General features: G+C 50.1%; 1 protein-coding gene across 1 annotated transcript in view; it reads right to left on the bottom strand.

Moving 5' to 3' along the window:
- Positions 1-265: 265 nt before the first annotated feature.
- Positions 266-22,081, bottom strand: part of ADARB2 (adenosine deaminase RNA specific B2 (inactive)) — a 536,653-nt gene continuing 514,837 nt past the window's right edge. The window contains exons 8-10 of the mRNA XM_030819367.1: positions 20,796-20,977; positions 4,038-4,216; positions 266-2,528 (exon numbers count right to left, since the gene is read on the bottom strand). Coding sequence (XP_030675227.1) covers positions 2,352-2,528; positions 4,038-4,216; positions 20,796-20,977 — 538 coding nt within the window. The 3' untranslated portion in view covers positions 266-2,351. The remainder of the gene's footprint in view (positions 2,529-4,037; positions 4,217-20,795; positions 20,978-22,081) is intronic.

The raw sequence follows: 22,081 nt of genomic DNA, 5'->3' as shown, positions 1-22,081 counted from the left end.
GCTGCAGAAACTGTGATTTGGAGCCCACTGGGACAAAGCATCATATGCTTCTCTAGCCAACATCTCAGATGAAGGTGATTTGATGCCTGGGTGGGAGACTTCAGCCAGGAGCTGGCCGTGCTCCCATGCATTCAGGGGAGTGCTCACTTCTGACGGCTGCGAACGTCTGAGCCACCCATCACCTCTTGACCCTAAGTTCTCTAAGCTTCATCCTAGTGATGTCAAGTTACCAGAACTTAATAGAAACTGGTCGTTTGAGCTTAGCTTTTGCACTGAATTAAGATTTCATTTATTTTTGCGATTTTTATAAAAGATTAATGTGAGTCCTTTATTTGAAAAATGTTCTTTTGAAACTTTATCTGGAAGAAGTTGTCTACTCCAGTGCCTGTTTTCTTTTCTAAAAGAACTCGAGTGATAAATTTGGCCTGATTTTAAATCCCAGGAAAAGTTTCTATTTCCATACTAATATCTCTACTTCTTATTATCTTGTAACAAATAGCTACAACTCAGTTTCATTTCTGCCTTCTCATTATGATAACTGTAATTTATTGCACTTGACTATGTACAGCATGATGTTATTCTTGCAGTTTCTTGGGTGGTCAGCTGGGATTCTTTCCGGGAAGCCCACACCCCAGAGGTGGACACCACCATGTTTTGCCATCTGCCATCACTGTCGTGAATTTCAGAGATGGAGTTTTTAAGCTGGAGAAATGAGAGACTGGCTATCTAGCGTGATGAATGTTAGAAATGAGTTCTCAGTGGTGAGATGACAGCAGCTCGAGGTACATGGATTACGTAAAGATACTTGGAAAAGAGCCTGACCCTGTATGAATACAGTGCCTTGGCTCTCAGGGATGACCCTGTGGGCTAAAGGCCCCGTGTCCCGTCTCCACTGTGAGCTGAAGGTCTCTGGTGTTGGAAGCCTGCTGTGAGGGTCACAGAATCCTGCCTCTTACATTTTTTGACAGCTGAACTTTTTTGGGGTCTTGTCCTGCAAGGTGTTGATTGGAGAATCTGAAAGAGTAGAGAGCTGGTAGCCTCTCAAGCTGAAGCCAAAGGTTGTTTTGATTTTATTTTGTGCTTGCTTTCTAATGAAAATTTAGTTAAAAAGTCAGAATTTGATCAAAGACTTGGTCTCCTTATTACCTGGTAGGGAGGTTATAGGGTGGTAGCTAACCCTTACACAACCCAGACCTCAGTGGCTCTCAGTATTGGCCACAATAAACCAAACGCCATGACGAACTGAACAGGTGTGGGCCAGGTGTTTCCAGGCTCCCCACATCTACAGTGCGTGGGCCAGGTGTTTCTAGGCTCCCCACATCTGCAGCACGCTTGGGCCGGGTGTTTCCAGACTCCCCACATCTGCAGCCCGCGTGGGCCGGGTGTTTCCAGGCTCCCCACATCTGCAGCGCGAGTGGGCCGGGTGTTTCTAGGCTCCCCACATCTGCAGCACGCGTGGGCCGGGTGTTTCCAGGCTCCCCACATCTGCAGCGTGAGTGGGCCGGGTGTTTCTAGGCTCCCCACATCTGCAGCACGCGTGGGCCGGGTGTTTCCAGGCTCCCCACATCTGCAGCGCATGTGGGCCCGGTGTTTCCAGGCTCCCCACATCTGCAGCACGCTTGGGCCGGGTGTTTCCAGGCTCCCCACATCTACAGCGAGCGTGGGCCGGGTGTTTCCAGGCTCCCCACATCACAGGTCTTAACTCTGCCTCGCCGGGGTTTTGGAAACTGTTCCTTCACTTTGTGGGAATGGCTTTCCTTTCTCTGGTTCTATTTTAGGTGTTCCGTAATGTCGTGCATCTTAAATCTTTTTTGAAAGGAGGTGGAGTATAAAAACCTAAATGAATAGTGAAAATAATAGAGGATTCTTATTGGTTTCTCTGGGGCTGGGGTGGGCATGGCTTTTCTCTTCGCTTGTGGCTTATCTTCATGTGCCCCCTCAAGCTAGTGAAACCCCAACATCGCCAAGAGGCGCACGCAGGGGTGGGGTGCAGGGATGGGGCCTGAGGCTCACTCCTCCCTGGTGTCGCGTCGGTGCCTCCTTCCAAGGCTGCAGCGAAAACCCCTTTGCCTGAATGGAACCCCTCCCTCAGACTCCACAGGAAGAGTTGGCGCTAACTCAACAGTGCGTGTGCCCCTGGCTGTGGGGGACAGGGTTCTGGGGCCAGCGATCTGGAAAGAGGCATGTTCTGAATTCGTCTTGTTGCTCGTCCAAACATTGCACACTCGCGTGTTTCTGGAACACCAAAGTAAAACGAATGCAGGGAACCGGCCGACCCGCCGTGTCATCCCCCAGACAGGGTCCCATCCCTCCAGCGTCCCACTCAGCTCCAGCAGCCAGGAGCCCGCAGCCTAGAGAGTCAGTAGAAACTGTTGCTGCTCCGGTGGTTTCCTCACCCAGGTGCCCAGGCCAGCCTTCTGAAAGGCCTTGAACAGCTGCTGTTTCACAGACTGGTAGGTGTGCGCCCCCAGCTTGGCCTCACAGTACATGGAGGGCGTGTCTCCAGGGCTGGGAGTCCGTGTGCTCAGCTGCGGACAAGAAGGAGAAAGAGCCAATCAGACACCAGCAGAAAAGGAGCTTCTGCCAGGTGAGTTTTACGTGCCAGGCATCAGCTCCTGGCCTTGGCCTTTTGCTTTTCTTTCTCCCACTATTACAGAGAGCAACTGTGACCAGGTCCTCTGGCAATTCCACAGGAAACCTAGTCATCAAGGAAACCCGCTTCATCCGAGGTGTGAATGATCAATGAGCAGATAAACTTGACTGCTATTAAAAGTACGAACACTCTGCAGGGGCTCCAGGCAGGGTTGGGGACGGAGCGGGGCAGTGGGAACCAAGACAGCATCACAGTGGGCAGGGAGCAGGCTGGTGAGAGTCATGTCGGCTGAGCAGGAGGATGATGGAGCTGGGGCGTTTCCTCTGTTAGCTTTCTGAGGTGTGCCAGGCAAAGCTTTGCAGCAACACAAGACAGGGATCAAGTGCAGCTCTGATACCCCCACCACGGGGCGGGGAGTCCAGGAGGGAAGAGGATGGGGCCATGGGGGAGCTCCAAATCCCACAGCGGGTCTTCCAGGGAGGCACTCACCGGGGGTCACCTCGAGCATGTGCAAGAGGAGAGGGCCCTTTTGCTCAGCAGGACAGCATCGATGCTTCCCTGACCTTCCAAGTCTCCAGAAGAAGGGAGACCCGGGCAGTGCCCTTGAGCGGACAGGACAGAGGCTGAGAGCTGCAGGATGCTGGGCGTCTCAGCCAAGCTCAGAGCTAATATGTGCAATTCTGAGTGTCCTCTAAGTTGGCGAAAATGTTTATTTTAGGCATTAGTATGCCTACCCTGCTCTACCAGTTGAAAAATCAACAACACTATTATTCCTGCTTGGAGTCTTGCTTGGATTAAAAAGTATGGAAAAATGAGCGAGGCATTTTTTATGTGTTGGCTGGTTTTTCTGTTATTTGTTGTTTTTGGTTACAGTCTATGCTTTGGAAATGCATACAAATACGGATTTTGATTTAAAATCCAGAAATATCGCTGTTATCCCTACTTGTGTAGGAGAAACTTGCTTCTAATCATGGATGTTGTGGAAATGCTTGGGCTTTGGGGTTGGGGAGAAATTCGAATCCTGAAATTCATTACCTGTGAAATTTTGGGGAAATTACACTATTTTTCTGAGTGTCAGTTTCCTGGTATCTAAACCGGGAATAGTATCGACTTCAAAAGCCCCCAGGAGCTGCTCCTGGGACACCCCGAACGAAGCAGGCGGTGCCGTGCCGGCTACGTCAGGGGTTCAGCGATGGGCTCCTTTCCTGCTTCCGCAGCTCCGGGCTGGTCTGGGGGTGGTGCCTGGGGTAGCAGGGTCTCAAGCCTACGGGGGAAATGCTGCTGGCCTGGGCAGCTGGGAAAAGGACACGTGACGGGCGCTGGGTTTTGTGTCCTGCGTCTCCCTCCCTGCAGGCCAAGTGTTGGCCTCTCCTGAGAGCTTGCTCAGGGCTGGAGCCAGGGTCTGCCTGGGCCCAGTTTCCCTCCAGGGATGGGTGCGACCTACCTTGCCGTACAGCCGCGCCCACCGTGCAGACAGCATGTGCTTGCAGAGCCGGGACGGGCCCCCGCAGCTCCTCCGCCCAGTGGTGGCATTGATAATCTCCAGGTCCATGCTGCCCACGACCCAGTTCATGCTGAAGGGGGGCGACTTCCCTGGCTGGCGCGCCTCGGCGTCACTCACGCCTGTCGGGGAGATGGAGAAAGGCGGGCGTTAATATTCCTGGCCTCACACGGGGCTCCCCCAAGGGCAGCTGCAGGGAAGTGGAGCCTGTGTGTGAGCAGGAATGGTCCTCCCTTTTCATCCTCAGGACTGGCCAGTTCACGTGTCACCTGCAGGGTGGAGGCTGCAAATTGGGCAGGACCGTGGTGGCCGCCTCAGGTCCACAGCATTGCTGCACCTACGTCAACCTTCTAATTGAAAAGATTTTAATAGTCTGGCGATAATAAAGCTCCGTCCAGATTCCCCCCCTTCTATAAATATTTGTTAAGTGAATGAATGAACAGAGCCACGTGGAAGTGATCTGAGAGTGTGTTTATTGGGCACCTCTGCAGGCCCCGCTCTGCTGGAGGCAAAACACCGGGGCTAGTAAGCAACACGCAGCTCCCTGGCTGCCTCGGGTTTACAGTTTAGCTGATGAGAAAAACAAAGCAAAACAAAACAATAAAAACCAGACAGAAGTGAGTGTAGGATCAATTGATCCGCAATGTGATCCCGAAATCACACTGGCTACAGAGTGTTTGAGACTCAGTGCAAAGTGGAAATATGGGGCCTTTTGTTTGAAAGTTACAAAGAATTTCGAGATGACAGTGGGGCATTAAACCAAGTGTGGGTTCATCTAAGCTCAGGTGCCTGCGTGAGCTGCAGGGCTGCACGCGCACGATGCTTGTCCTGTCCAGAGAGAGCCGGCGTCTTCAGGGAAACCCTCGTTTCGAAAGTGTTGCCTCTTGTGTGCTTGAACTTTTAACCCGGACCACACAGTCCTTGCAGCCCGGCTAACACTGCAGAAGGATGGATGAGGAGGTCTCCACTCTGGGGTGGCAGCTGCTTTGCAGCTGGGGGTGGTGCACTTTTTGGCTTCCAACTGTGGCCCCAGCCCTAACTCCTTGAGGTGCTCCCGTGCTGATTAGGGCTTCTGGACATGCTGCCATGAGATGTCTGGAAACACCAGGGGGCACCTGCTGAGACCCTGCCCTGTGACGGCCTGAGGATTCCAACACATGAGATTCGGGCGCAGCTGAGCCCCCCTCAGTTAATTGTCTCTTCAGTCCCTTCTGAAGGCTGCATTTGGCAATGTGACCCTCGGGGTAGGGAAGGCATCAGAGGAATACAGGCCGTGGGAGGCCAGAGGCAGCACCCCGGGGACGAAGCCCGATGCTTCCCATGCCCAGGGCTTCTTCATGAACCCAGCATAGTGGACGTGGCCCTCAGACATCCATGGGCGGTGGGGGGAGGCACGTGCTGTTTGGCCCTGTCTCTGCTCAGAGTCTCATAGGAAGATGCGTGGTCCACACAAAAGTGAGTCGGCAGGGAGTCCAGGCTCCCGCTCACAGCAGTGGTGTTGAGACGCTTGGTTTATAACCCAAGATCTCTTGCCCCATTGGTGCCTTCTGAATCTCCTACCTCCCGCGGCACCTGCAGGGCCTCTACCCGACGCGTTCCCCAAGCCCAGCTGGCCGGGTATCTCCCTCTCATTCATGCCTCCTTACAGGTCAGCTCTGCCTCTCCAGCCCTTCCTGCCTTCCTGGCCTGCTGTCCTGCGGTGCTTGGAGGGTACTGGGGCCCCTGAGCTTTTGGGGGCCAGTCATGCATCACGCGAGATGGCGGTGCCTGCAGAGAAAAACTTGGCGTCTTGGCCAGGGCATTGCATACAGGCCGCCCAAGTGCCTGCTGAGGTCTGCAGGAAGCCACCAGCTATTGGTGGAGAAGCCCAGGTGTCAGCATTGGTCTGAGAGCAAAGACCTGGTGGGCTGAGCTGCTGTGAGTGGGTTCGGGCCATAGCAGACTCCTGGGAGGAAGCTGTCCCCACGTCACATGGTAGCACAGCTCACAACACCTTCCTGGAAGCAGGCTTCATTTAAATTCAGGGGAAGACCCACTCACTACGGAGCTGCACAGCCATAGACCCCAGATCCTCTGCTGCTCCCAGCTTCATCCACGAGCCTGAGCTCTGTGGACAGACTGAGCACATGGCCATCTGCCACCCATTTTGAAAGTCACTTGGTGAGCTTCTGCTGGCCACGGACGGGCGATGTGGGACACCCAAGTGAATCCTGTTCATGTCAGCTCTTCCTTTTTCCTTCAAGTGATTCATGGTGGCAGCTGCCACCCCGAGAGCCGGGAGGGACAGTCTGGCCCATTGGCTGCTGTGGCCGTCCTACTAGGCAGGGGCCGCCTGGGCAGGGGGAGCCAGCCACCAAGGCCAGGGGTGACCGGGCACCAGGAGAGGCAGTCACTGCCCTGATCTGCGTGCACTAGGCAGCCTCCCCTCCTCCTCCCACTCCCGTCACCAGGCTGCCTCCCCTCCCCTCCCTCCCCCCTCCTCCTCCCACTCCCGTCACCAGGCTGCCTCCCCTCCTCCTCCCACTCCCATCCTTCTGGTCTCCATGACCGTCAGGACCAACCACTGATGTGCCAAGCTGCAAAGTCTGAACTCAGAGGAAAGCCTTTGGAGCCTGAGGTCTACACAGGACCTCCTGGTTCCTTGTCAGGATGCCCTGGCTCTGGCCTGTGCCCCTCTCCCTTCTCTTTGCGGACGACGTGGGCAAGTTGCTGCAGGCCCTTGGCCAGCTGCTGTCTGACAGGGCTTCCTCCCAGCGCTCTTGGCTGCCAGGCATGACGAGACCCAAACACCACCGGGGAGGCAGCTGTGAGGACGTGGGTGTGAACCCAGCACGTGCACCGCTCCACACGTGGGGGACAGAAGGAAGGAGCTGGAGACAGCTGTGAGGATGTGGGTGTGAATCCAGCACGTGCACTGCTCCACATGTGGGGGACAGAAGGAAGGAGCTGGCGGGGCAGCGAGGGAGGTGCTGGCGGGTGGGCTGCAGGGTCCAACCTTGCATGGGGGCTTCTCACCAGGGTGTGGTCCCATGTGTCCCTGTGTGCACAGGGAGGACAGCGTGTGCTGTAAATAACATCTCAGCTCACCTGCGATGATGTAAATCACACTGCAAGTCTTTCAATTCTAACTACAACAGCCCCACAGGCTACTATTTAACATAGAAAGTGGCGTAAAACCAGGAGCAATCTTCAATATCCGAGCCTGTCCATGACCCTGGAGGTGGAGAACACACCCCAGGGGCCTCTCCCACTGATCAGGAACCAGGTGGCTGGAGTTCCAGGCAGTTTGAGTTCTGTGGCCTGAGTCATCCTCCACTTACCGCTCTGTGACAGGTGACTTCTCTGCTTCACGAGGTGATGTGCAGATCAAACCGGGCAAATGAGAGCACTTTTGGAGCACCCAGGCTATGAATGCTGCTGTTTTCATCTGAAGGAGGATTTGAAGGCCAACTGCACTTTGTTTCGTGCTCTCCAAGTCACACAGAACGAAAATGTTTCTAGTTAGATCACAGGGAATGTTTCCAACTTAGTTACAATCACTTAATTGTGTCCAGGGAATGGAGGAACCGACCAACAAGCAAAGGTCAGAGTTCCTTGTCCTTTCACGGAAGACACATTCTGTTCCCTTTATTTGTCCTCTGCAGGGGACAGGACCGTGTGCTTACACTCTGAGCTTCTAGGGAAGGGTCTGCTCCCCTCTGTGTTCTGCTGGCAAGAGAAAAACTTCCCAAGGCAGCCTGGAAGAATAGCAGTCCTTTTCTTCTACCTTCTTGTCTTTTTTTTTTTTTTTTTTTTTTTTAAATAAACCTTCCATAGAGAGATCGTGTTGGGATGTTTCCTGAATACTCACACAGGCAGTAGTTTCTGACATCGCTGTAACTAACATCCGCAGCTGATCATGCCCATGGAGCCGGAATCACAGCCCAGATCCCTCGAGTCTAATGTGCAGAGAGACACGGAGTGGGAACCACGGCCCAGATCCCCGGAGTCTAACGTGCAGAGAGACACGGAGTGGGGACCACGGTCCAGATCCCCGGAGTCTAACGTGCAGAGAGACACGGAGTGGGGACCACGGCCCAGATCCCCGGAGTCTAATGTGCAGAGGGACACGGAGTGGGAACCACGGCCCAGATCCCCGGAGTCTAATGTGCAGAGAGACGGATGCTCATGGATGTCAGTCTCACTATTAGGTTTGCCGTTAATGACTCTTTCCGTGGGACAGATCCCTCATGGTGAGAGGAAGTGCAGTCAGGAGCGGGCTGCTTGCTCTGAGGAACCAGGAGTTTCCTTCTCCAGTGTGGCCAGCAGCCAGGCCCTCTTCCCATGCTGGGGTCCAGCCCTCCCGCAGCAGGTGTCCAGGCTCCAGGAAGGCTGTCTCCTCCTCACTGACATGGAAGGGCCATGGCCTCATGTGTGCTTTCACTCTCTTTCCATTTCCCTGCGTTCCGAATCACCCTCACGGAGGTAACTCCCCGTCCTGGGATGTCTCCTGAGGACACTCCAGCACTGGGACGTCAGGTCACTCCAGGCTCTTCCTTTCTTTGTTTTATTTTGTCCCAGGGAAGCCACTTGGTTTCTTAGGAGCCTTCTGCTCATACGTGAATGATCTCACTCATGGTGCACTGATTTTATAATTTTCCACCAATTTCCCAGGTGCTTTACGAAGACATGCAGAGTGTTCTGGGAGCTGGTCCAGTTGCTCGCCCACGGCGTTCCTGTCGAGCACCTTCCTGGCCATGGAGAAGTGGGTTTCAAAAGGGTTGAAGGGTGTTAGGGCTAAACTTTAACTCAGCTGGATTGCCTTCCTAGCGGTAGTTGTGGATAGAGCCAGACAAGGTGAAGACACATGTGCTCAGGCCTAGAAACGAAAGCCTGGCTTGTGTTTAATTTTAACTCCTGTGGCTGGAAATGTGAAAATGCAGTAACTCCTGGCTCATTCCTCCTGAAATGGGCATCGGCTGATTGAAGATAGAACTTGAGTCCCAAGGACAGAGGGTGTCTGCAGCTGCAGGGGCACCTACTCAGGCCTGTCTCACATTGTTCCTCAAGATAACACAGCAGCACATACCTAGTGACCCAGTCTACCCAGAACGCGTGGCGCTACCTCCTTTCCCCAGAACACACGGCGCTACCTCCTTTCCCCAGAACGCGTGGCGCTACCTCCTTTCCCCAGAACGCGTGGCGCTACCTCCTTTCCCCAGAACGCGTGGCGCTACCGCCTTTCCCCAGAACGCGTGGCGCTACCTCCTTTCCCCAGAACGCACGGCGCTACCTCCTTTCCCCAGAACGCGTGGCGCTACCTCCTTTCCCCAGAACGCGTGGCGCTACCTCCTTTCCCCAGTTCACAGCACGAAATGCCTCCTGGAGGGGATTCAGGGAATCTCCAGCGGTGAAAGTTGCCAACAGACCTGCAGCGATTGAGGGACGGAGCCTGTGCCGTCTGAACTCAGAAAACGTGAGCATCAGGCCAGCTGAGCTCCGAGGAGAAACCATCCTCCTGAGAAATTGCACACAGGAGTCTGAACTCAGAAAACATGAGCATCAGCAGCTGAGCTCCGAGGAGAAACACGTCCTCCCAAGAAATCGCACGCAGATACCCCAGTGCCGTGGACAAACAGGTACACACCCTTGCACAGGGGTCCCGCGCTTCTCACTCTGCAGGCCGCCCTGTGAGACCAAAATTCCTGTGAACCTCTGGCATCCAGAAGCTACAACAAATCCAAATTAACCCTATGGAACACTTCTGTGACGCACCTCCTGCCTTCGGTGAATGGCAACACAGGAACAGTACTGTCTATTCTAATGTGGTTTCCACATGCGCAGAAAATTGTACTTTTGTAGGCTGTATTTGTTTTAGGTGATTGCTTTAACACATTGCTACACACGTGGTGGCTTAAAAGAGCGGAAATCTGTCCTCATAGCTCTGGAGGCCAGAAGTCTGAAGGTGCAGGCAGGGCTGTACCTCCTCCAGAGGCTCTGGAGAGACCCCTCCTTGACTCTCCCAGCCTGTGGTCAGTCCCAGGCTCCCTGGCTTGTGGTGGCTTCACTCCCATCTCTGCCTGTATCTTCACCGGCTTCTCTGCATGTGCCATATCTCCCCCGCCTACCTCTTCTAAGGACGGAGGTGGCTGCAGGCAGGACCTACTGAGATAATTCAGATCATCTTCTGTCTCACGATCCTTAGTTTACTTACATCTGCAAAGACCCCTTTTTTCAGAGAAGGTAATTTACAGGTCAGGGATTAGGACTTGGCATCGATGGGGGCCATTATCCAGCCCACTGGGGAGTGAACTTCGGGACTGGTCTAAGGATGGAGTGAGCAGCGCTCTTCCCGGAGGAGGGGCAGCCCCACGCTCTGGGGCCCACAATCTGCAGCACAGGGGTTTGCACGCTCTGGGCCCCACGCTCTGCAGAACAGGGGTTTGCACGCTCTGGGCCCCACAATCCGCAGAACAGGGGTTTGCACGCTCTGGGCCCCCCCACGGCTCCTGGCCCACGGAACAGGGGTTTGCACGCTCTGCAGAACAGGGGTTTGCACGCTCTGGCCCCACAATCCGCAGAACAGGGGTTTGCACGCTCTGGCCCCACACAGGGGTTCCGCCTAGACATCCAGAGGGGTTTGCAGGTGGCAGCTCATGGGCTACTTCTGCCCGCATCTGTTTCTTTCCCTCTGGACCTTCTGTGTGTGATGAGGACCAGCGGGGCTCATGGTCCAGGAGGGTGGGGGGCCGGGGCTGCCCAGAGAGCAGTTCTGTGCCACCGGCTGGGTGTGCAGAGCGACCTGGGTATGCACGGGGCGCCCAACACGTGCACCTGCTGAGTGAGGGTGGCCTCCGTCGGGTAGGACCTTGGATTTGAAAATTTGTGTAGGAAGCCCAAGGAAGGGTGAGGAAAAAAGGTGTCCCTGAAACACTGTGTATCCTGGTGGTGAGCAGGGTGAAGCCCCACATTTTTTTAGTAATTGGTCCCAGGCGGCCTTGGGAGTAACGCCCTCGCTACCTGAGCAGCTTCTCCCTGAGCTGTCTGTAAGGGAACCATGCTCACAGATGCTTGTTAAACCTGGTATGTAACTCAGGGATGTGTTGGCATTTATTAATTTGTGAATATACCATGCAGCATATGGGCCATTCATCTTTGATAACATTTTTTAGGGAGCTGTCTTATTTCAGAGTAGATCTGTATAGGAATAAGCTGGTCTCCTGGAGCCTTTGACATGAATATTCTACCAGGCTGTCTGGTATACAGAGATCGGCATGATGAGATTGACCTTTTTGCTAAACGCACACAATCGTGTTAACAGTGGGCTCTGGCAGCAGAGCAAATCTGGACTCACTTCTGTGACGTACTAGCAGTGTGGCCTCCGACAAGTTAATTAACCACTCCTACCAGCACCGCTTCAGCTACCACCATGATCACCACAACCACTACTGTTACATCACCATTACTAGGACCAGTGGGGGTGAATCCACAACTCATCTATGGAAATGAGTTTTACTGTGGCTCACGGAGCTATAAAAAGATGCCTGACTTGAAGAAAATCCTTATTTACCTTTTTAAAAAGGCATTATGTAAGTGAGACATTACAGCATTTCTTCAAATAGTGAGCCTACTATATTTACAATGTAACTCACTTTCCCAAAATTAAATTTACACAAGACATTTCAGGAGCATAATTTTTACATGCAGTGAGACAAGTCTGTGTCGCTGGGTAGCACTGCATTTAATTTTGCAGAGTGAATGAAACAGCATGCCATCTGGGCCTGCACAGATTCATAAAGCTAAAGGAATCAGAGGGATCTCCTGAGTTTTCTATATGGCCAGACACGCTGTGGGGTCTTTCTCTCATGCACACCCACACACCTTTAATGGAAGTAGAGCTGGTAAGTTTAATGTGGACTTACGGATTTGGGGTAACGAACTTCTAAGGCTGTATTAATGCCGTTTTATTCATTATCATTGATATGAATGTCTTTATAATTGCCAGTAATTTTATAGCTGCTGTCTTGCTTTGATACAGCGCATTCCATAAGAAACATAAAATGTGCTATGGAGGCTGGAGATGGTGGGGTTAACTGAGGATGGACAGCTGGTTCTTTCTGCTGTGAGATAGTCCTAAAACCTTCTGTGGGTTCGGCCTGGCATGGTGGCTCACACCTGTAATCCCACCCGCCAAGGCAGGTGGATCATGAGCCATGACCATCCTGGCCAACACGGTGAAACCCTGTCTCTATTAAAAATACAAAAAAAAATTAGCCGGGCGTGGTGGCGGGTGCCTGTAGTCCCAGCTACTTGGGAGGCTGAGGCAGGAGAATGGCGTGAACCCGGGAGGCAGAGGTTGCAGTGAGCCGAGATCTCGCCACTGCACTCCAGCCTGGGTGACAGAGCAAGACTCCGTCTCGAAAAAAAATTCTGTGGCTTCCTGCAAGCCAGAAGGGAATGTGAATGTTGAGAACGCAGAGGCCATGGTGGCTTTTCCTCGCCTTCCCTCGTGTGACTGGTTTGAGGTGGAGGTGTTGAGAGGGTGGAAGGCAGGCGTCTGCAGGGCGTGGAACGGGCCACGCTGGCTGCACTGTCTGTGAATGTCCCGGGTGCAAGTTCTGCTGGGACGACAGTGATGTCCGGGGATGCCAAGGCCTGGGTGGTGTCCTCTCAGGGGGATTTGTGCCTCCACTGATCTCCAGGACCTTTATTCCTAAGAGACCACCCAGGAGTCACGAGGATGGACAACCGCTCAGGTTCCCCCTAGTTTAAAGTGCAGAGGCTCACAGGAGGCTTCAAAAGATGAAATTTCCATGGCAGAGGAAAGAATCTGCATTTTTCATTTTTCAGCCTGATAATGACAATGACTTTTGGCTTCTGTAAGGATTGTCATTATTTCAAAAGATATGGGACAAAGGGACTTTGGGAGAATGGTGTCTTTTGTTGTTCCAAATTATGTTTTTTTGTGCCCTAGTATGCAAAATGTAGTAATGTGCCAGGTTTCAAACCGGATAAAAGTGTGGCTGGTTTTCATTGCTCTTCAGTCCACATTACTCATTTGAGATCGTTTTTCTTAAGCCCAAATAACACATTGAGTGTTTCCTGGAGAGTTAGACTCTGTCAGTGTTTGTCTGCAAACGCTGTCTCACCTTTGTTTTTGAAGGATACTTTTTCTTGATATCAGATCGTAAGTTGAGATTGTTTTTCTATCGGCATTTTAAAGATGCCATTTCATTGTTTTTTTGTCTTCTGAGAGTCAGTTACCAGTCTGATTTAGCTCCTTTGAAGTGAATTTGTCTTTCCTTTCCTGACTGCTTTTAAGATTTTTTTGGTCTCTGTTTTTCAGCAATTTAACCACTGAGATGAGAATTTAAAAAAATTATTCTTGGGGTATAATGTGCTTTTCAAATCTGCGTTTGGATGCTTTTTGTTTGTCTTGGAAAATTCTTAGTTATGATCTCTTTAAATATCTCTCCTGTTCCATTACTTTTTCTTTCTTTTTCTGGAACTCTTATTACATGCATTCAGACTTTCCTGCTCTCTTAGCTCTCTCTTTTGTACTTTCTGTGTGTGTGATGGTTCATTTTATGTGTCCCCTTGGCTAGGCTGTAGCACCCAACTAGATTAACTGCGAGATTAACCAGCAGTCCCAGGTATTTCTGGGAAGGCACGTTCAACGCGATTAACATTTAACTCATTAGGCTTTGAATAGAGCAGGTTACGCTCTGCAACATGGCTGGGCCTCGTCCAATCTGCTGAAGGCCTGAAGAGCAAAGACTCAGGTTCTGTGAAGAAAAATAAATTCTGCCTCCACATGGCCTGTGGACTCTAGATGTGCCACTTCCACTCCTGCTGAAACTTCCCACTTGCCGGCCTGCCCTGTACATTTTAGACTTGCCAGCCTACACGATTGCATGAGCCTATTCCTTAAAATAAATATCTATCAGTCTCTATCTATCATCTATCGTCTATCATCTATCTACTGTCTGTCTGTCTATCTATCATCTATCTATCTATCTATCATCTATGTATCTATCTATCTATCATCTATCTATTCATCCATCCTCCATATATCATTTCTGCCTTCTGTGCCGCATTCTGGATGTTTTCTTCAGAACTGTGCTCCCATTTATTAATTCTCTCTTGTGCTGTGTTTATTTGGTATTAAACCATCCTCTGTTAAACAAATTATTTTATTTTCTGTATTTCTGAAATTCCTATTTGGTTCTATTTTTTTCTGAGCTTTCATCTCTCCCCCTAAGTGTTCCATCTTGCTTTAGAAAATGTCCTTTCTCCTACTGAGTGTGGTCATATTAGGGTCTGTGTCTGAAACTCCAGCTGGAGCGTCTGTCCTGCTGCCTGTTGTTTCTTCTGGATTTGGGATTTATCTCCTGTGTCTGCTTATTTTTTGTGTGTAGCAATATTCTATTTATAATTTTTTTGTAGAGTTATTTTGATCTAACGAGTAAGAGGACCATCTTAATTTAAATCAGGAGTGGAGACCATTTCAAGCTGTAAACATGGTAAGGGGCTGTTTGCCTTGAGCCCACCTTGGCCCTGGGAGGCAGGCTGACCCGCCGCCTTAGCCTCCCGTGGCTGCTGAAGCACCTCTCAGCCCTTCGGCTTCTCAGCGACTCTTATGGGAAGATCTCCTCTCCCATCCCTGTCCTTCCCCAGGTCCTGGCCTGGCAACTCTTCCCTCTCCTGTTCACTCTCTGGTGCCACCAAGGAGAATTGCAGGTGCCCCTGCCAATGTCTCCCGCCGTCCTCAGGGTTTGCGGTGCGGTCCCAGGGGGAGCGGGATTCTCCAGCTTTACAGAATCTTCAGGGAACCATCATTCAATTACTGTCAATGCTGTACAGTTTTTTTTTTTTTTTTTTTTAAGATAAGGGTCTTTAGTCCCTTGTTAAGTTTTATGGCTGGCAAACATTTCTCTCTCAGAATGGCAGAGCTTTGCGTGCCTGGGTAGGAGAGCACATCTAGGCAGAGACGATGTTGAAAGGTTTTCATGCTAGAGAAACCTCAGAGTTTTGACTCCAGGGGTGTGACTGTGAGCAATGAGGGATGTACATGGAGAGGCTGATCCCAGTTCAGAAGAAGCTGGATGGTGCTATCAGCCTGAGGCTTCTGAATCCTTGGAGAGGCTGATCCTGGTTCAGAAGCAGGATGGTGCTATCAGCCCCAGGCTTCTGAATCCTTGGAGAGGCTGATCCTGGTTCAGAAGAAGAGGGATGGTGCTGTCAGCCCCAGGCTTCTGAAGGAGGTATGGCTCACTGCAGCAGGGCGAGGCTTTCTAGCCCCCGAGCCAGCAAAGCACAGGGGGGAGAGTCTGGCATCCTAAGATGACGGCGGGGGCCAGGTGGCTTTTATGGCACCGTCCTAGTCTGCGTTTTTCCCGTTAGCCCTGCGACCACCTTCATAACCCCACTGAAGTGAGGCCTACATGATTGTTTCAGGTCTGGGAACCAAACAGCAGCCTGAAACCAGCTTGAATCTTCCCTTGGTGAGAAGGGAGAGGAATCCCGCTGCAGCCTTTCCAGAGAGCCTCTCTCTCCTGCCCGCTTACCTCGCACTCTCAGCCCAACCCCACCCATTTCCCAAAACCCTGTGGAAGCCCTTCTCCCAGCTCCATTTCCTCATTCCTCTAGGACTCTGTGCAGTGTCACCGCCACACTGAGAGTGCTCCTGACCCTTTTATTAGGGCTGAGGGTCACTTTTTAATCCTTCTTTTGTCTTGTTTTTTTTTTGACAAAGCACTCATATTTTGTTTGTCCGTCTCCCCTACTGGAATGCAATAACCCTGAGGTGTGGATTTTTGACTATTTTGTTCATTGCTCTATTCTCTGTGTAGGATTTTGTCCGGCACTTTGTAAATCATCAATGCACATTTGCTGAATGATTGAGCAAATGCCTGGATTATGCTGATCAATTTCTCGATGTTGGATACATTTAATGTATTGACAATGGAAGTATTTTCCTGGAGTCAATGATACAATTCTCAGGATTGATGTAATTAAGTTCTTTGCTTAAATTCTATTGGGAAACAATTCCTTAAGATCATGGTGGAAATTAAATGAAAATTAATTATCATACAAAATATTTTTAAAAGGATTCTCTAGAAAATGAAAACAAGGTTTTTCAATAATTTTGAATTTATCATAAGCTATGTGCCATCTAATTTGCCTAGAAAGTTCTGTGCTAATCTATAAAAATGTCTTATTAAATAGTTCTTTGTTGAATTTAACTTTTTTAGTTTTCATGAAAAGATATTAGAATTTCTTTTTTTTTTTTTTGTAGACATGGGGTCTGGCTATGTTGGCCAGGCTGGTCTCAAACTCCTGGCCTCAAGTGATCCTCCCACCTCAGCCTTCCAAAGTGCTTGGATTATAGGCATGAGCCACCATGCTTAGCTAAGATTGCTTTTTAGATTATTCTAGCAAGATTTATAATTTTTTCCACCAAAAATTCCTGCAAGGGCACAGGAGGATAAATTCCTAGCTCTAGTGACTGTAAGAAACAGCAGGCTGCTAAAATATTTTTGTAATGCTTATATGTTTATTACTAAACATTTGTAAAAATTGTGTAGGTTACTCCAAAATAGACCTCTGTTTTAATGTAAAAATAATATTGCAAATCACTTACCATCTGGATAAAATATTTGTTACTGCTTCACCATGTTATTTTGCAAAATACTCTTAATGATCATTAATTTCAGAAATTTCTCCTGAATTAAAGAGGCCTGATACTTCCTGGAAATTTCCTCAACTTAGTGTGACAACATTTTGAAAATCTGGACTCATAAAAAAATATGGACATAAATGGCAACAGAGAGAGACTTTGAATGCCAAAAATAGGTGGCATTGGGAAAATTCATAAGCTATTAGTATTGGTACACATTTCAGTACGTATCTAACTTCACATTTTAGTACGCATCTAACTTCTTTCTGACAAATGGCTTTGCTGTGAAACATGGACGCCTGAAAGGGCTTTGGACGCCCCAGCTGGCCCTTTTCACACTCCGGGAAAGTGTGTGCTGTGAAGGAAGACAGCCCCTATTCTCCTCTATTTTAACACCAGCACTGCAATGATCGTCACACAAACATAAACCAAGAGTCTTAAACAAGTCATGGTTCTAACAATCAATTCTCTGGGTCCATCTCTCAGATTTCATGTTCATTGCCAAGACCTTGAGGTGGGCTGTAAAAATAATCACAGTTTTATCTTCAGTGTGGACTAAGAAATTAATCATTGACAACATAGCTGTTAAATATGCCATTAACACAAACAACGAATTTATCCTACCCCAATTTTTTTTCCCTTTTTTTCTTTTTTCCTTGATGAAGAGAAATAAAAATTTAGCCCTGATGTTGAAAGCTCAGAGAAGCATATATCCTCAGCTTGGTGAACAGGCCGTCAAAGTGGCTATTTCATCTCACTTTTTCCTAAAAGGATGATTATTCAAAGCATAGATTTTTATTAATTACTATCCCCATCATTTTGTTCATCTTACTGAATTCAATGAGAAGGACCAAGGGCAAACTCCTTTAGGCTATCTGTACTCAGGAAATAATGCAACTTTTGCTGAAGGATTCAGGGTTTGAGACAGCCTCGAAATGGGCTTCTGGTCCTGAAGTTTTGCCACAGGTTTAGACTGGAAAGTGCAGAATTTTTCAAGTATATCATTCAAGAACATTACTATGCATCCCGTGACTGTGTGAGTAAGGGTACCTTTTTCAGCTTGGTTGCTTCTTTTTAACTCAGAGCTGATTTAGCCATATCTAAATTGCTGGGCCTCGTTCTGCTAATACATAAGCTTCATCTTCTAAGGCAATTCTGCAAACTGACCTTGAGGGAAGCTTCAAGCAAACTTCATTTGCTTATTTGAGGGTGCTTTTTATTATTATCCCTATGCAAGGTCTCTCTCTCTTCCTTTTGGTGCAAGAAATTCTGATGATTTCTTTTCAAAATTTGCATGATTGGTTTGTAGATGTCCATCAAGAACAATGCAGGGACAGCTTAGAGGTTGCCTGCAGGCAAGATACCAAGATTTAGGCTCATTTGCATCTCCAAAATAATGAAAACCAGATTCCCAATAAGCATGTAAATGGAGGCTGAAATATTTAGTCAGGCTGCACTGGCTGTGGTGTGGCAGGTGCCACTTAGGCTCAGGAGTGGACAGGTGCCACCTGGGATCAGGAGTAGGCAGGTGCCACCTGGGATCAGAAGCAGACAGGTGTCTCTTGGGCTTGGCCATTATCTGTGCCACTCCATGATGTCAGGTGGATCTGAATTTCTCTAATTGTGTTTTCTAAAATTCACTATGTTCACACTTAGGATTAGAAATTCCTGTTTTCATTTATGTTGACATGTTCCCAGATAGACACATGATTGAAAATCAGCACTGGGAGACTGGCTGCCAAGGGTGACAAGCCAGTGCCCAGGGAGGGCAAAACTTGCTCCGTTGACAGTGGCTTGGGGAGGACGTGGTTGCATTTGTACTCCATATTTCCTTGTGCTGAGCAAGCTTAAATAAGCCCTTCAGTAGGTGCTGGACACAGAATGAGGATGGCCTAAGGAAAATGCACAGAAAAAGAGTGCAGGGCCCACTCGTCAAACAGGTGAAAATCCTCTCAGGTTTAACTCAGAAATCTAAGAACTGCACTGAGGCCTTTGGGGCCCCCAGCACGGGAACACTTGCTTTGAGTCCCAAGCCGGTGATTCCAGGGCTTTTCGGGGCCCACTCCAGAGCGGTTTTTTCTGTTCAACCACAGTAAGTAAGGAGTCGTCACTTTTAAGAAAAAATAGGGGAAAGAACCAAAGCAAACAGGAAAGCAAGAAAGAGGTTGAAACTGGGTCCAGAATCACTGCAGTGATTGGCCATTTCAACAATGCATAGGATTGTATGGGCTGTGACTTGGAGGCGCACCTTTAGGCCCTCGCCTGGTGGGAGACGGCGGCCACTGAGTGTCTTGGTGACGACGTGGGAGCAGCGGCTGCCCCTCCCTTAGCTGCTGCCTCTTCCTGCGAGGCCTGTCTCGCATTGTTAGTTACTGTGTGATTAGAAACACGGACAGCTGCCCTAAGAAACTGTGCCGCACTGCCCAGGATGCAGAGTGGTACGCCGAAGGAACCAGGGGTTTACCACCAATCGGATCTGCGTTCAAGTCCTTGCTCCCTACCGATGAGGGTTTTGGGTGAGGTGTTGAATTTCTGACTCTCTTCCCATCCCACATTAAGACAACAGAGGGGCCGGGTGCAGTGGCTCATGCCTGTAATCCCAGCACTTTGAGAGGCTGAGACGGGTGGATCACTTGAGCCCAGCAGTTCGAGACCAGCCTGGCCAACACGGTAAAACCCCATTTCTACTAAAAATACAAAATTTAGCTGGGTGTGGTGGTGCGTGCTTGTGGTCCCAGCTACTCAGGAGCCTGAGACATGCAAATCACTAGAACCTGGGAGGCAGAGGTTACAGTGAACTGAGATAGCACCACTGCACTCCAGCCTGGGTGACAGAGAGAGACCCTGTCTCAATAAAAAAATAAATAAAGAGACAACAGAGATAATAACCTTTGTCATTGGCTGGTGTGAGAATCGAGCAGCACAGTTAGGTGCTTTGCACAAATTATTCCAAAAAACTCCCACTCCTGCCCCCACGAAGCCCTATTTAACCCCTGCTCTTATAACTTAGAGCAGTTTTAGAATCCTGGGAAGAAATCCTAGGCCCAGTGACTCTCAGCTGCAGCAGGAAACCACTCTTTTATCTTCCTGCTTTCTCTTTCAGGTGATTTGGTTTAAGACCCAACCCCGCCAAGCCCGTGGTGTTACTCTCCTTCTGGGGCAGAGGTTTTCTCCATTTCCCCCACATATCTGCCTGATTCTGCCACAGGCAGGCCCTTCAGAGAGCTCTCCCACTCCAGCAAGGGAGGCTGACTCAAAGACCTGGTGTTCTGCAGGCCCCAGCATGAGGCTGGCAGTGATTAGGAAACCCTCCCCCTACTTCCCTTTGTTCCTGTGAAAGGCCAGGAGTCACCTCCTGTCAGTGTGTCCTTCACAAAACCCTCCCGAGACCACGCCCTGGTCTTTCTAGGGCACCTCACAGCTGCCAAGGGACTCTTCATCCTTGCAACTGGCTGTGTGCCAGGCAGCCTGGGCAGGCTCCAGGTAACGTGGGGAAGTGGAGGCTTGGGGAGGCTCGGGTCTCTGAGGACATCTGGGCTGTGGGGAATCCTGGTGCGGAGCTGGCCCAGTACCCGCGGAGTCACCTTGCAGTCTCTGAAGGGTGTGGAGGGCCTGGGGCTCTGGGTCCCGAAGACCCGCTCTGGCCACGTGGCCCTGGCGCCCCCCTCTCCCTGCCCCTCCTCACCCACCTGGCTTTTCCTCAGCATCGCCTCCTATGGGCGGCCAGGTGGGCAGGTGGGGCCTCTTGGGTGAGCCCAGCACTAGCGATTCTGTTTTCAGAGCTCCTTCAGACACCGCTGTGAAAACAGCACCATCACACAATCGCGAATTCACATCAGGACCTGGCCTATTGCTATATGCAGAGAGACGCTGAAACCTTTCATCATTTTTCCTTTTTAAAATTGTAGGACTTTGCCCATTAAATCCTAAATTGCCACTAGCCAGCATGGGTGCAGTCTGCCAGGGATGGCACTGTCGGGCACACCTGCGTTTGGCCTGGTGGTGGGAAGGAGGCGGAGGGCCCCCGGGATGGGGGTTCTTACCGCTGAGGAGAGGCCGGTTGTGCCGGTAGGAGGCGGGCAGCTGGCCGACACCCTCCATGCGGTGGCTCATGACGCGTGCGAGGTGGCCCGTGTGGTGCAGGCTGCCCACCACGATGCTCTGCAGGTACACGGGCTCCACGAAGTGGGACAGGAGCGCGCCCTGCAGCCCCAGGACGTTCCACCTGTGGGGAGAGCCAGCGGTCAGCAGGGCCCCCCAACCGGGAGCCCAGGGAGCCCGGTCCTCTCTGCCCATCTGCGGCCTGGTCCTGAGGACCTGCCAGTCTTCCCATCGTGCAGCCCTGGGGGGGCTTCCCGGGAGTGCCCCAGACTCAACCCAGCCATCACGGGGGCTCTGGGGACACTGTTGCCTGGGACTGGGCTCCGCAGGCCCGTGTGCTGACAAACGCTGCTCTCTTTTCTGAAAATGAGTTGTTAGAGTGGAGGCTGTTATGTTCTCTCTGGGACTTAGAATTCGATTTTTTAAAAAAGATACTCTGTCCCAAAAGTGAATCTGAATTTTTCTTTATATTAGCTGGGAAATATTATAAATGGAATTTGTTTATTTTAGTTTAGGGAAAAATACTTTGTACTCCCTTTGTCCTTAGCAGTCAAAATGACCTATTGTGTTGAAAGTACATTAACAAATGACCTTGTTTTGGTCTGGGCATGATTTTGGTTTCAGAAGCCCGGATTGGAGATGAACAACAAGGTCATTTTGTTTGAAATAAATATAGCTCTGGGTGGATGTTTTTGCTTCCTCAAGCAAAAATGCCAAGAGCACTGACATTTTTTCCCCTTAAATTTGGGTGGCAAGAGGTTCCATGTGTGTGTTTTTCGAGGCAACATTCTATGGTTTCCACTCTAAATAATGTGCTTAAAATCCTACCTCCTTCAGCAGCAAGCGTTATGTAGCCAATTTCTTACATCATTGTTCTTTTCATTAATTAACATTTCTCCACTGTTAGAGCAATTACTGCCATCCCCGCATGCAGCGTCTCTTTTCATGATTAATAAGGAGTCATTACATTTCCCTTCCCGAAGCAGTCAATTAACACAGAATTCTTTCCATTAATTACCGAATCTACCTGGAGAGTAATCTTCTCTGAGAACCTGTGACACCAATTGGTTTAAAAAGTTCTCTTTAAATTTTATTCCAAAAACACAAGCAATTTAGCCAGCGATATTAATTTGCCTCAGAAGCATCTCCATGAATGAGAAACATCTTTTAATCTCATGCAAGAAAAGGCAGCCATCTGGCTGGTGGGGGTTTCGGGGAGCTTCTCTCC

This window comes from Nomascus leucogenys, chromosome 9 (genome assembly GCF_006542625.1).
Source record: "Nomascus leucogenys isolate Asia chromosome 9, Asia_NLE_v1, whole genome shotgun sequence".
Classification (NCBI taxonomy): Eukaryota; Metazoa; Chordata; class Mammalia; order Primates; family Hylobatidae; genus Nomascus; species Nomascus leucogenys.
The sequence above is the reverse complement of the archived record's forward strand: the minus strand, read 5'-3'. Positions and strand labels throughout refer to the sequence as shown.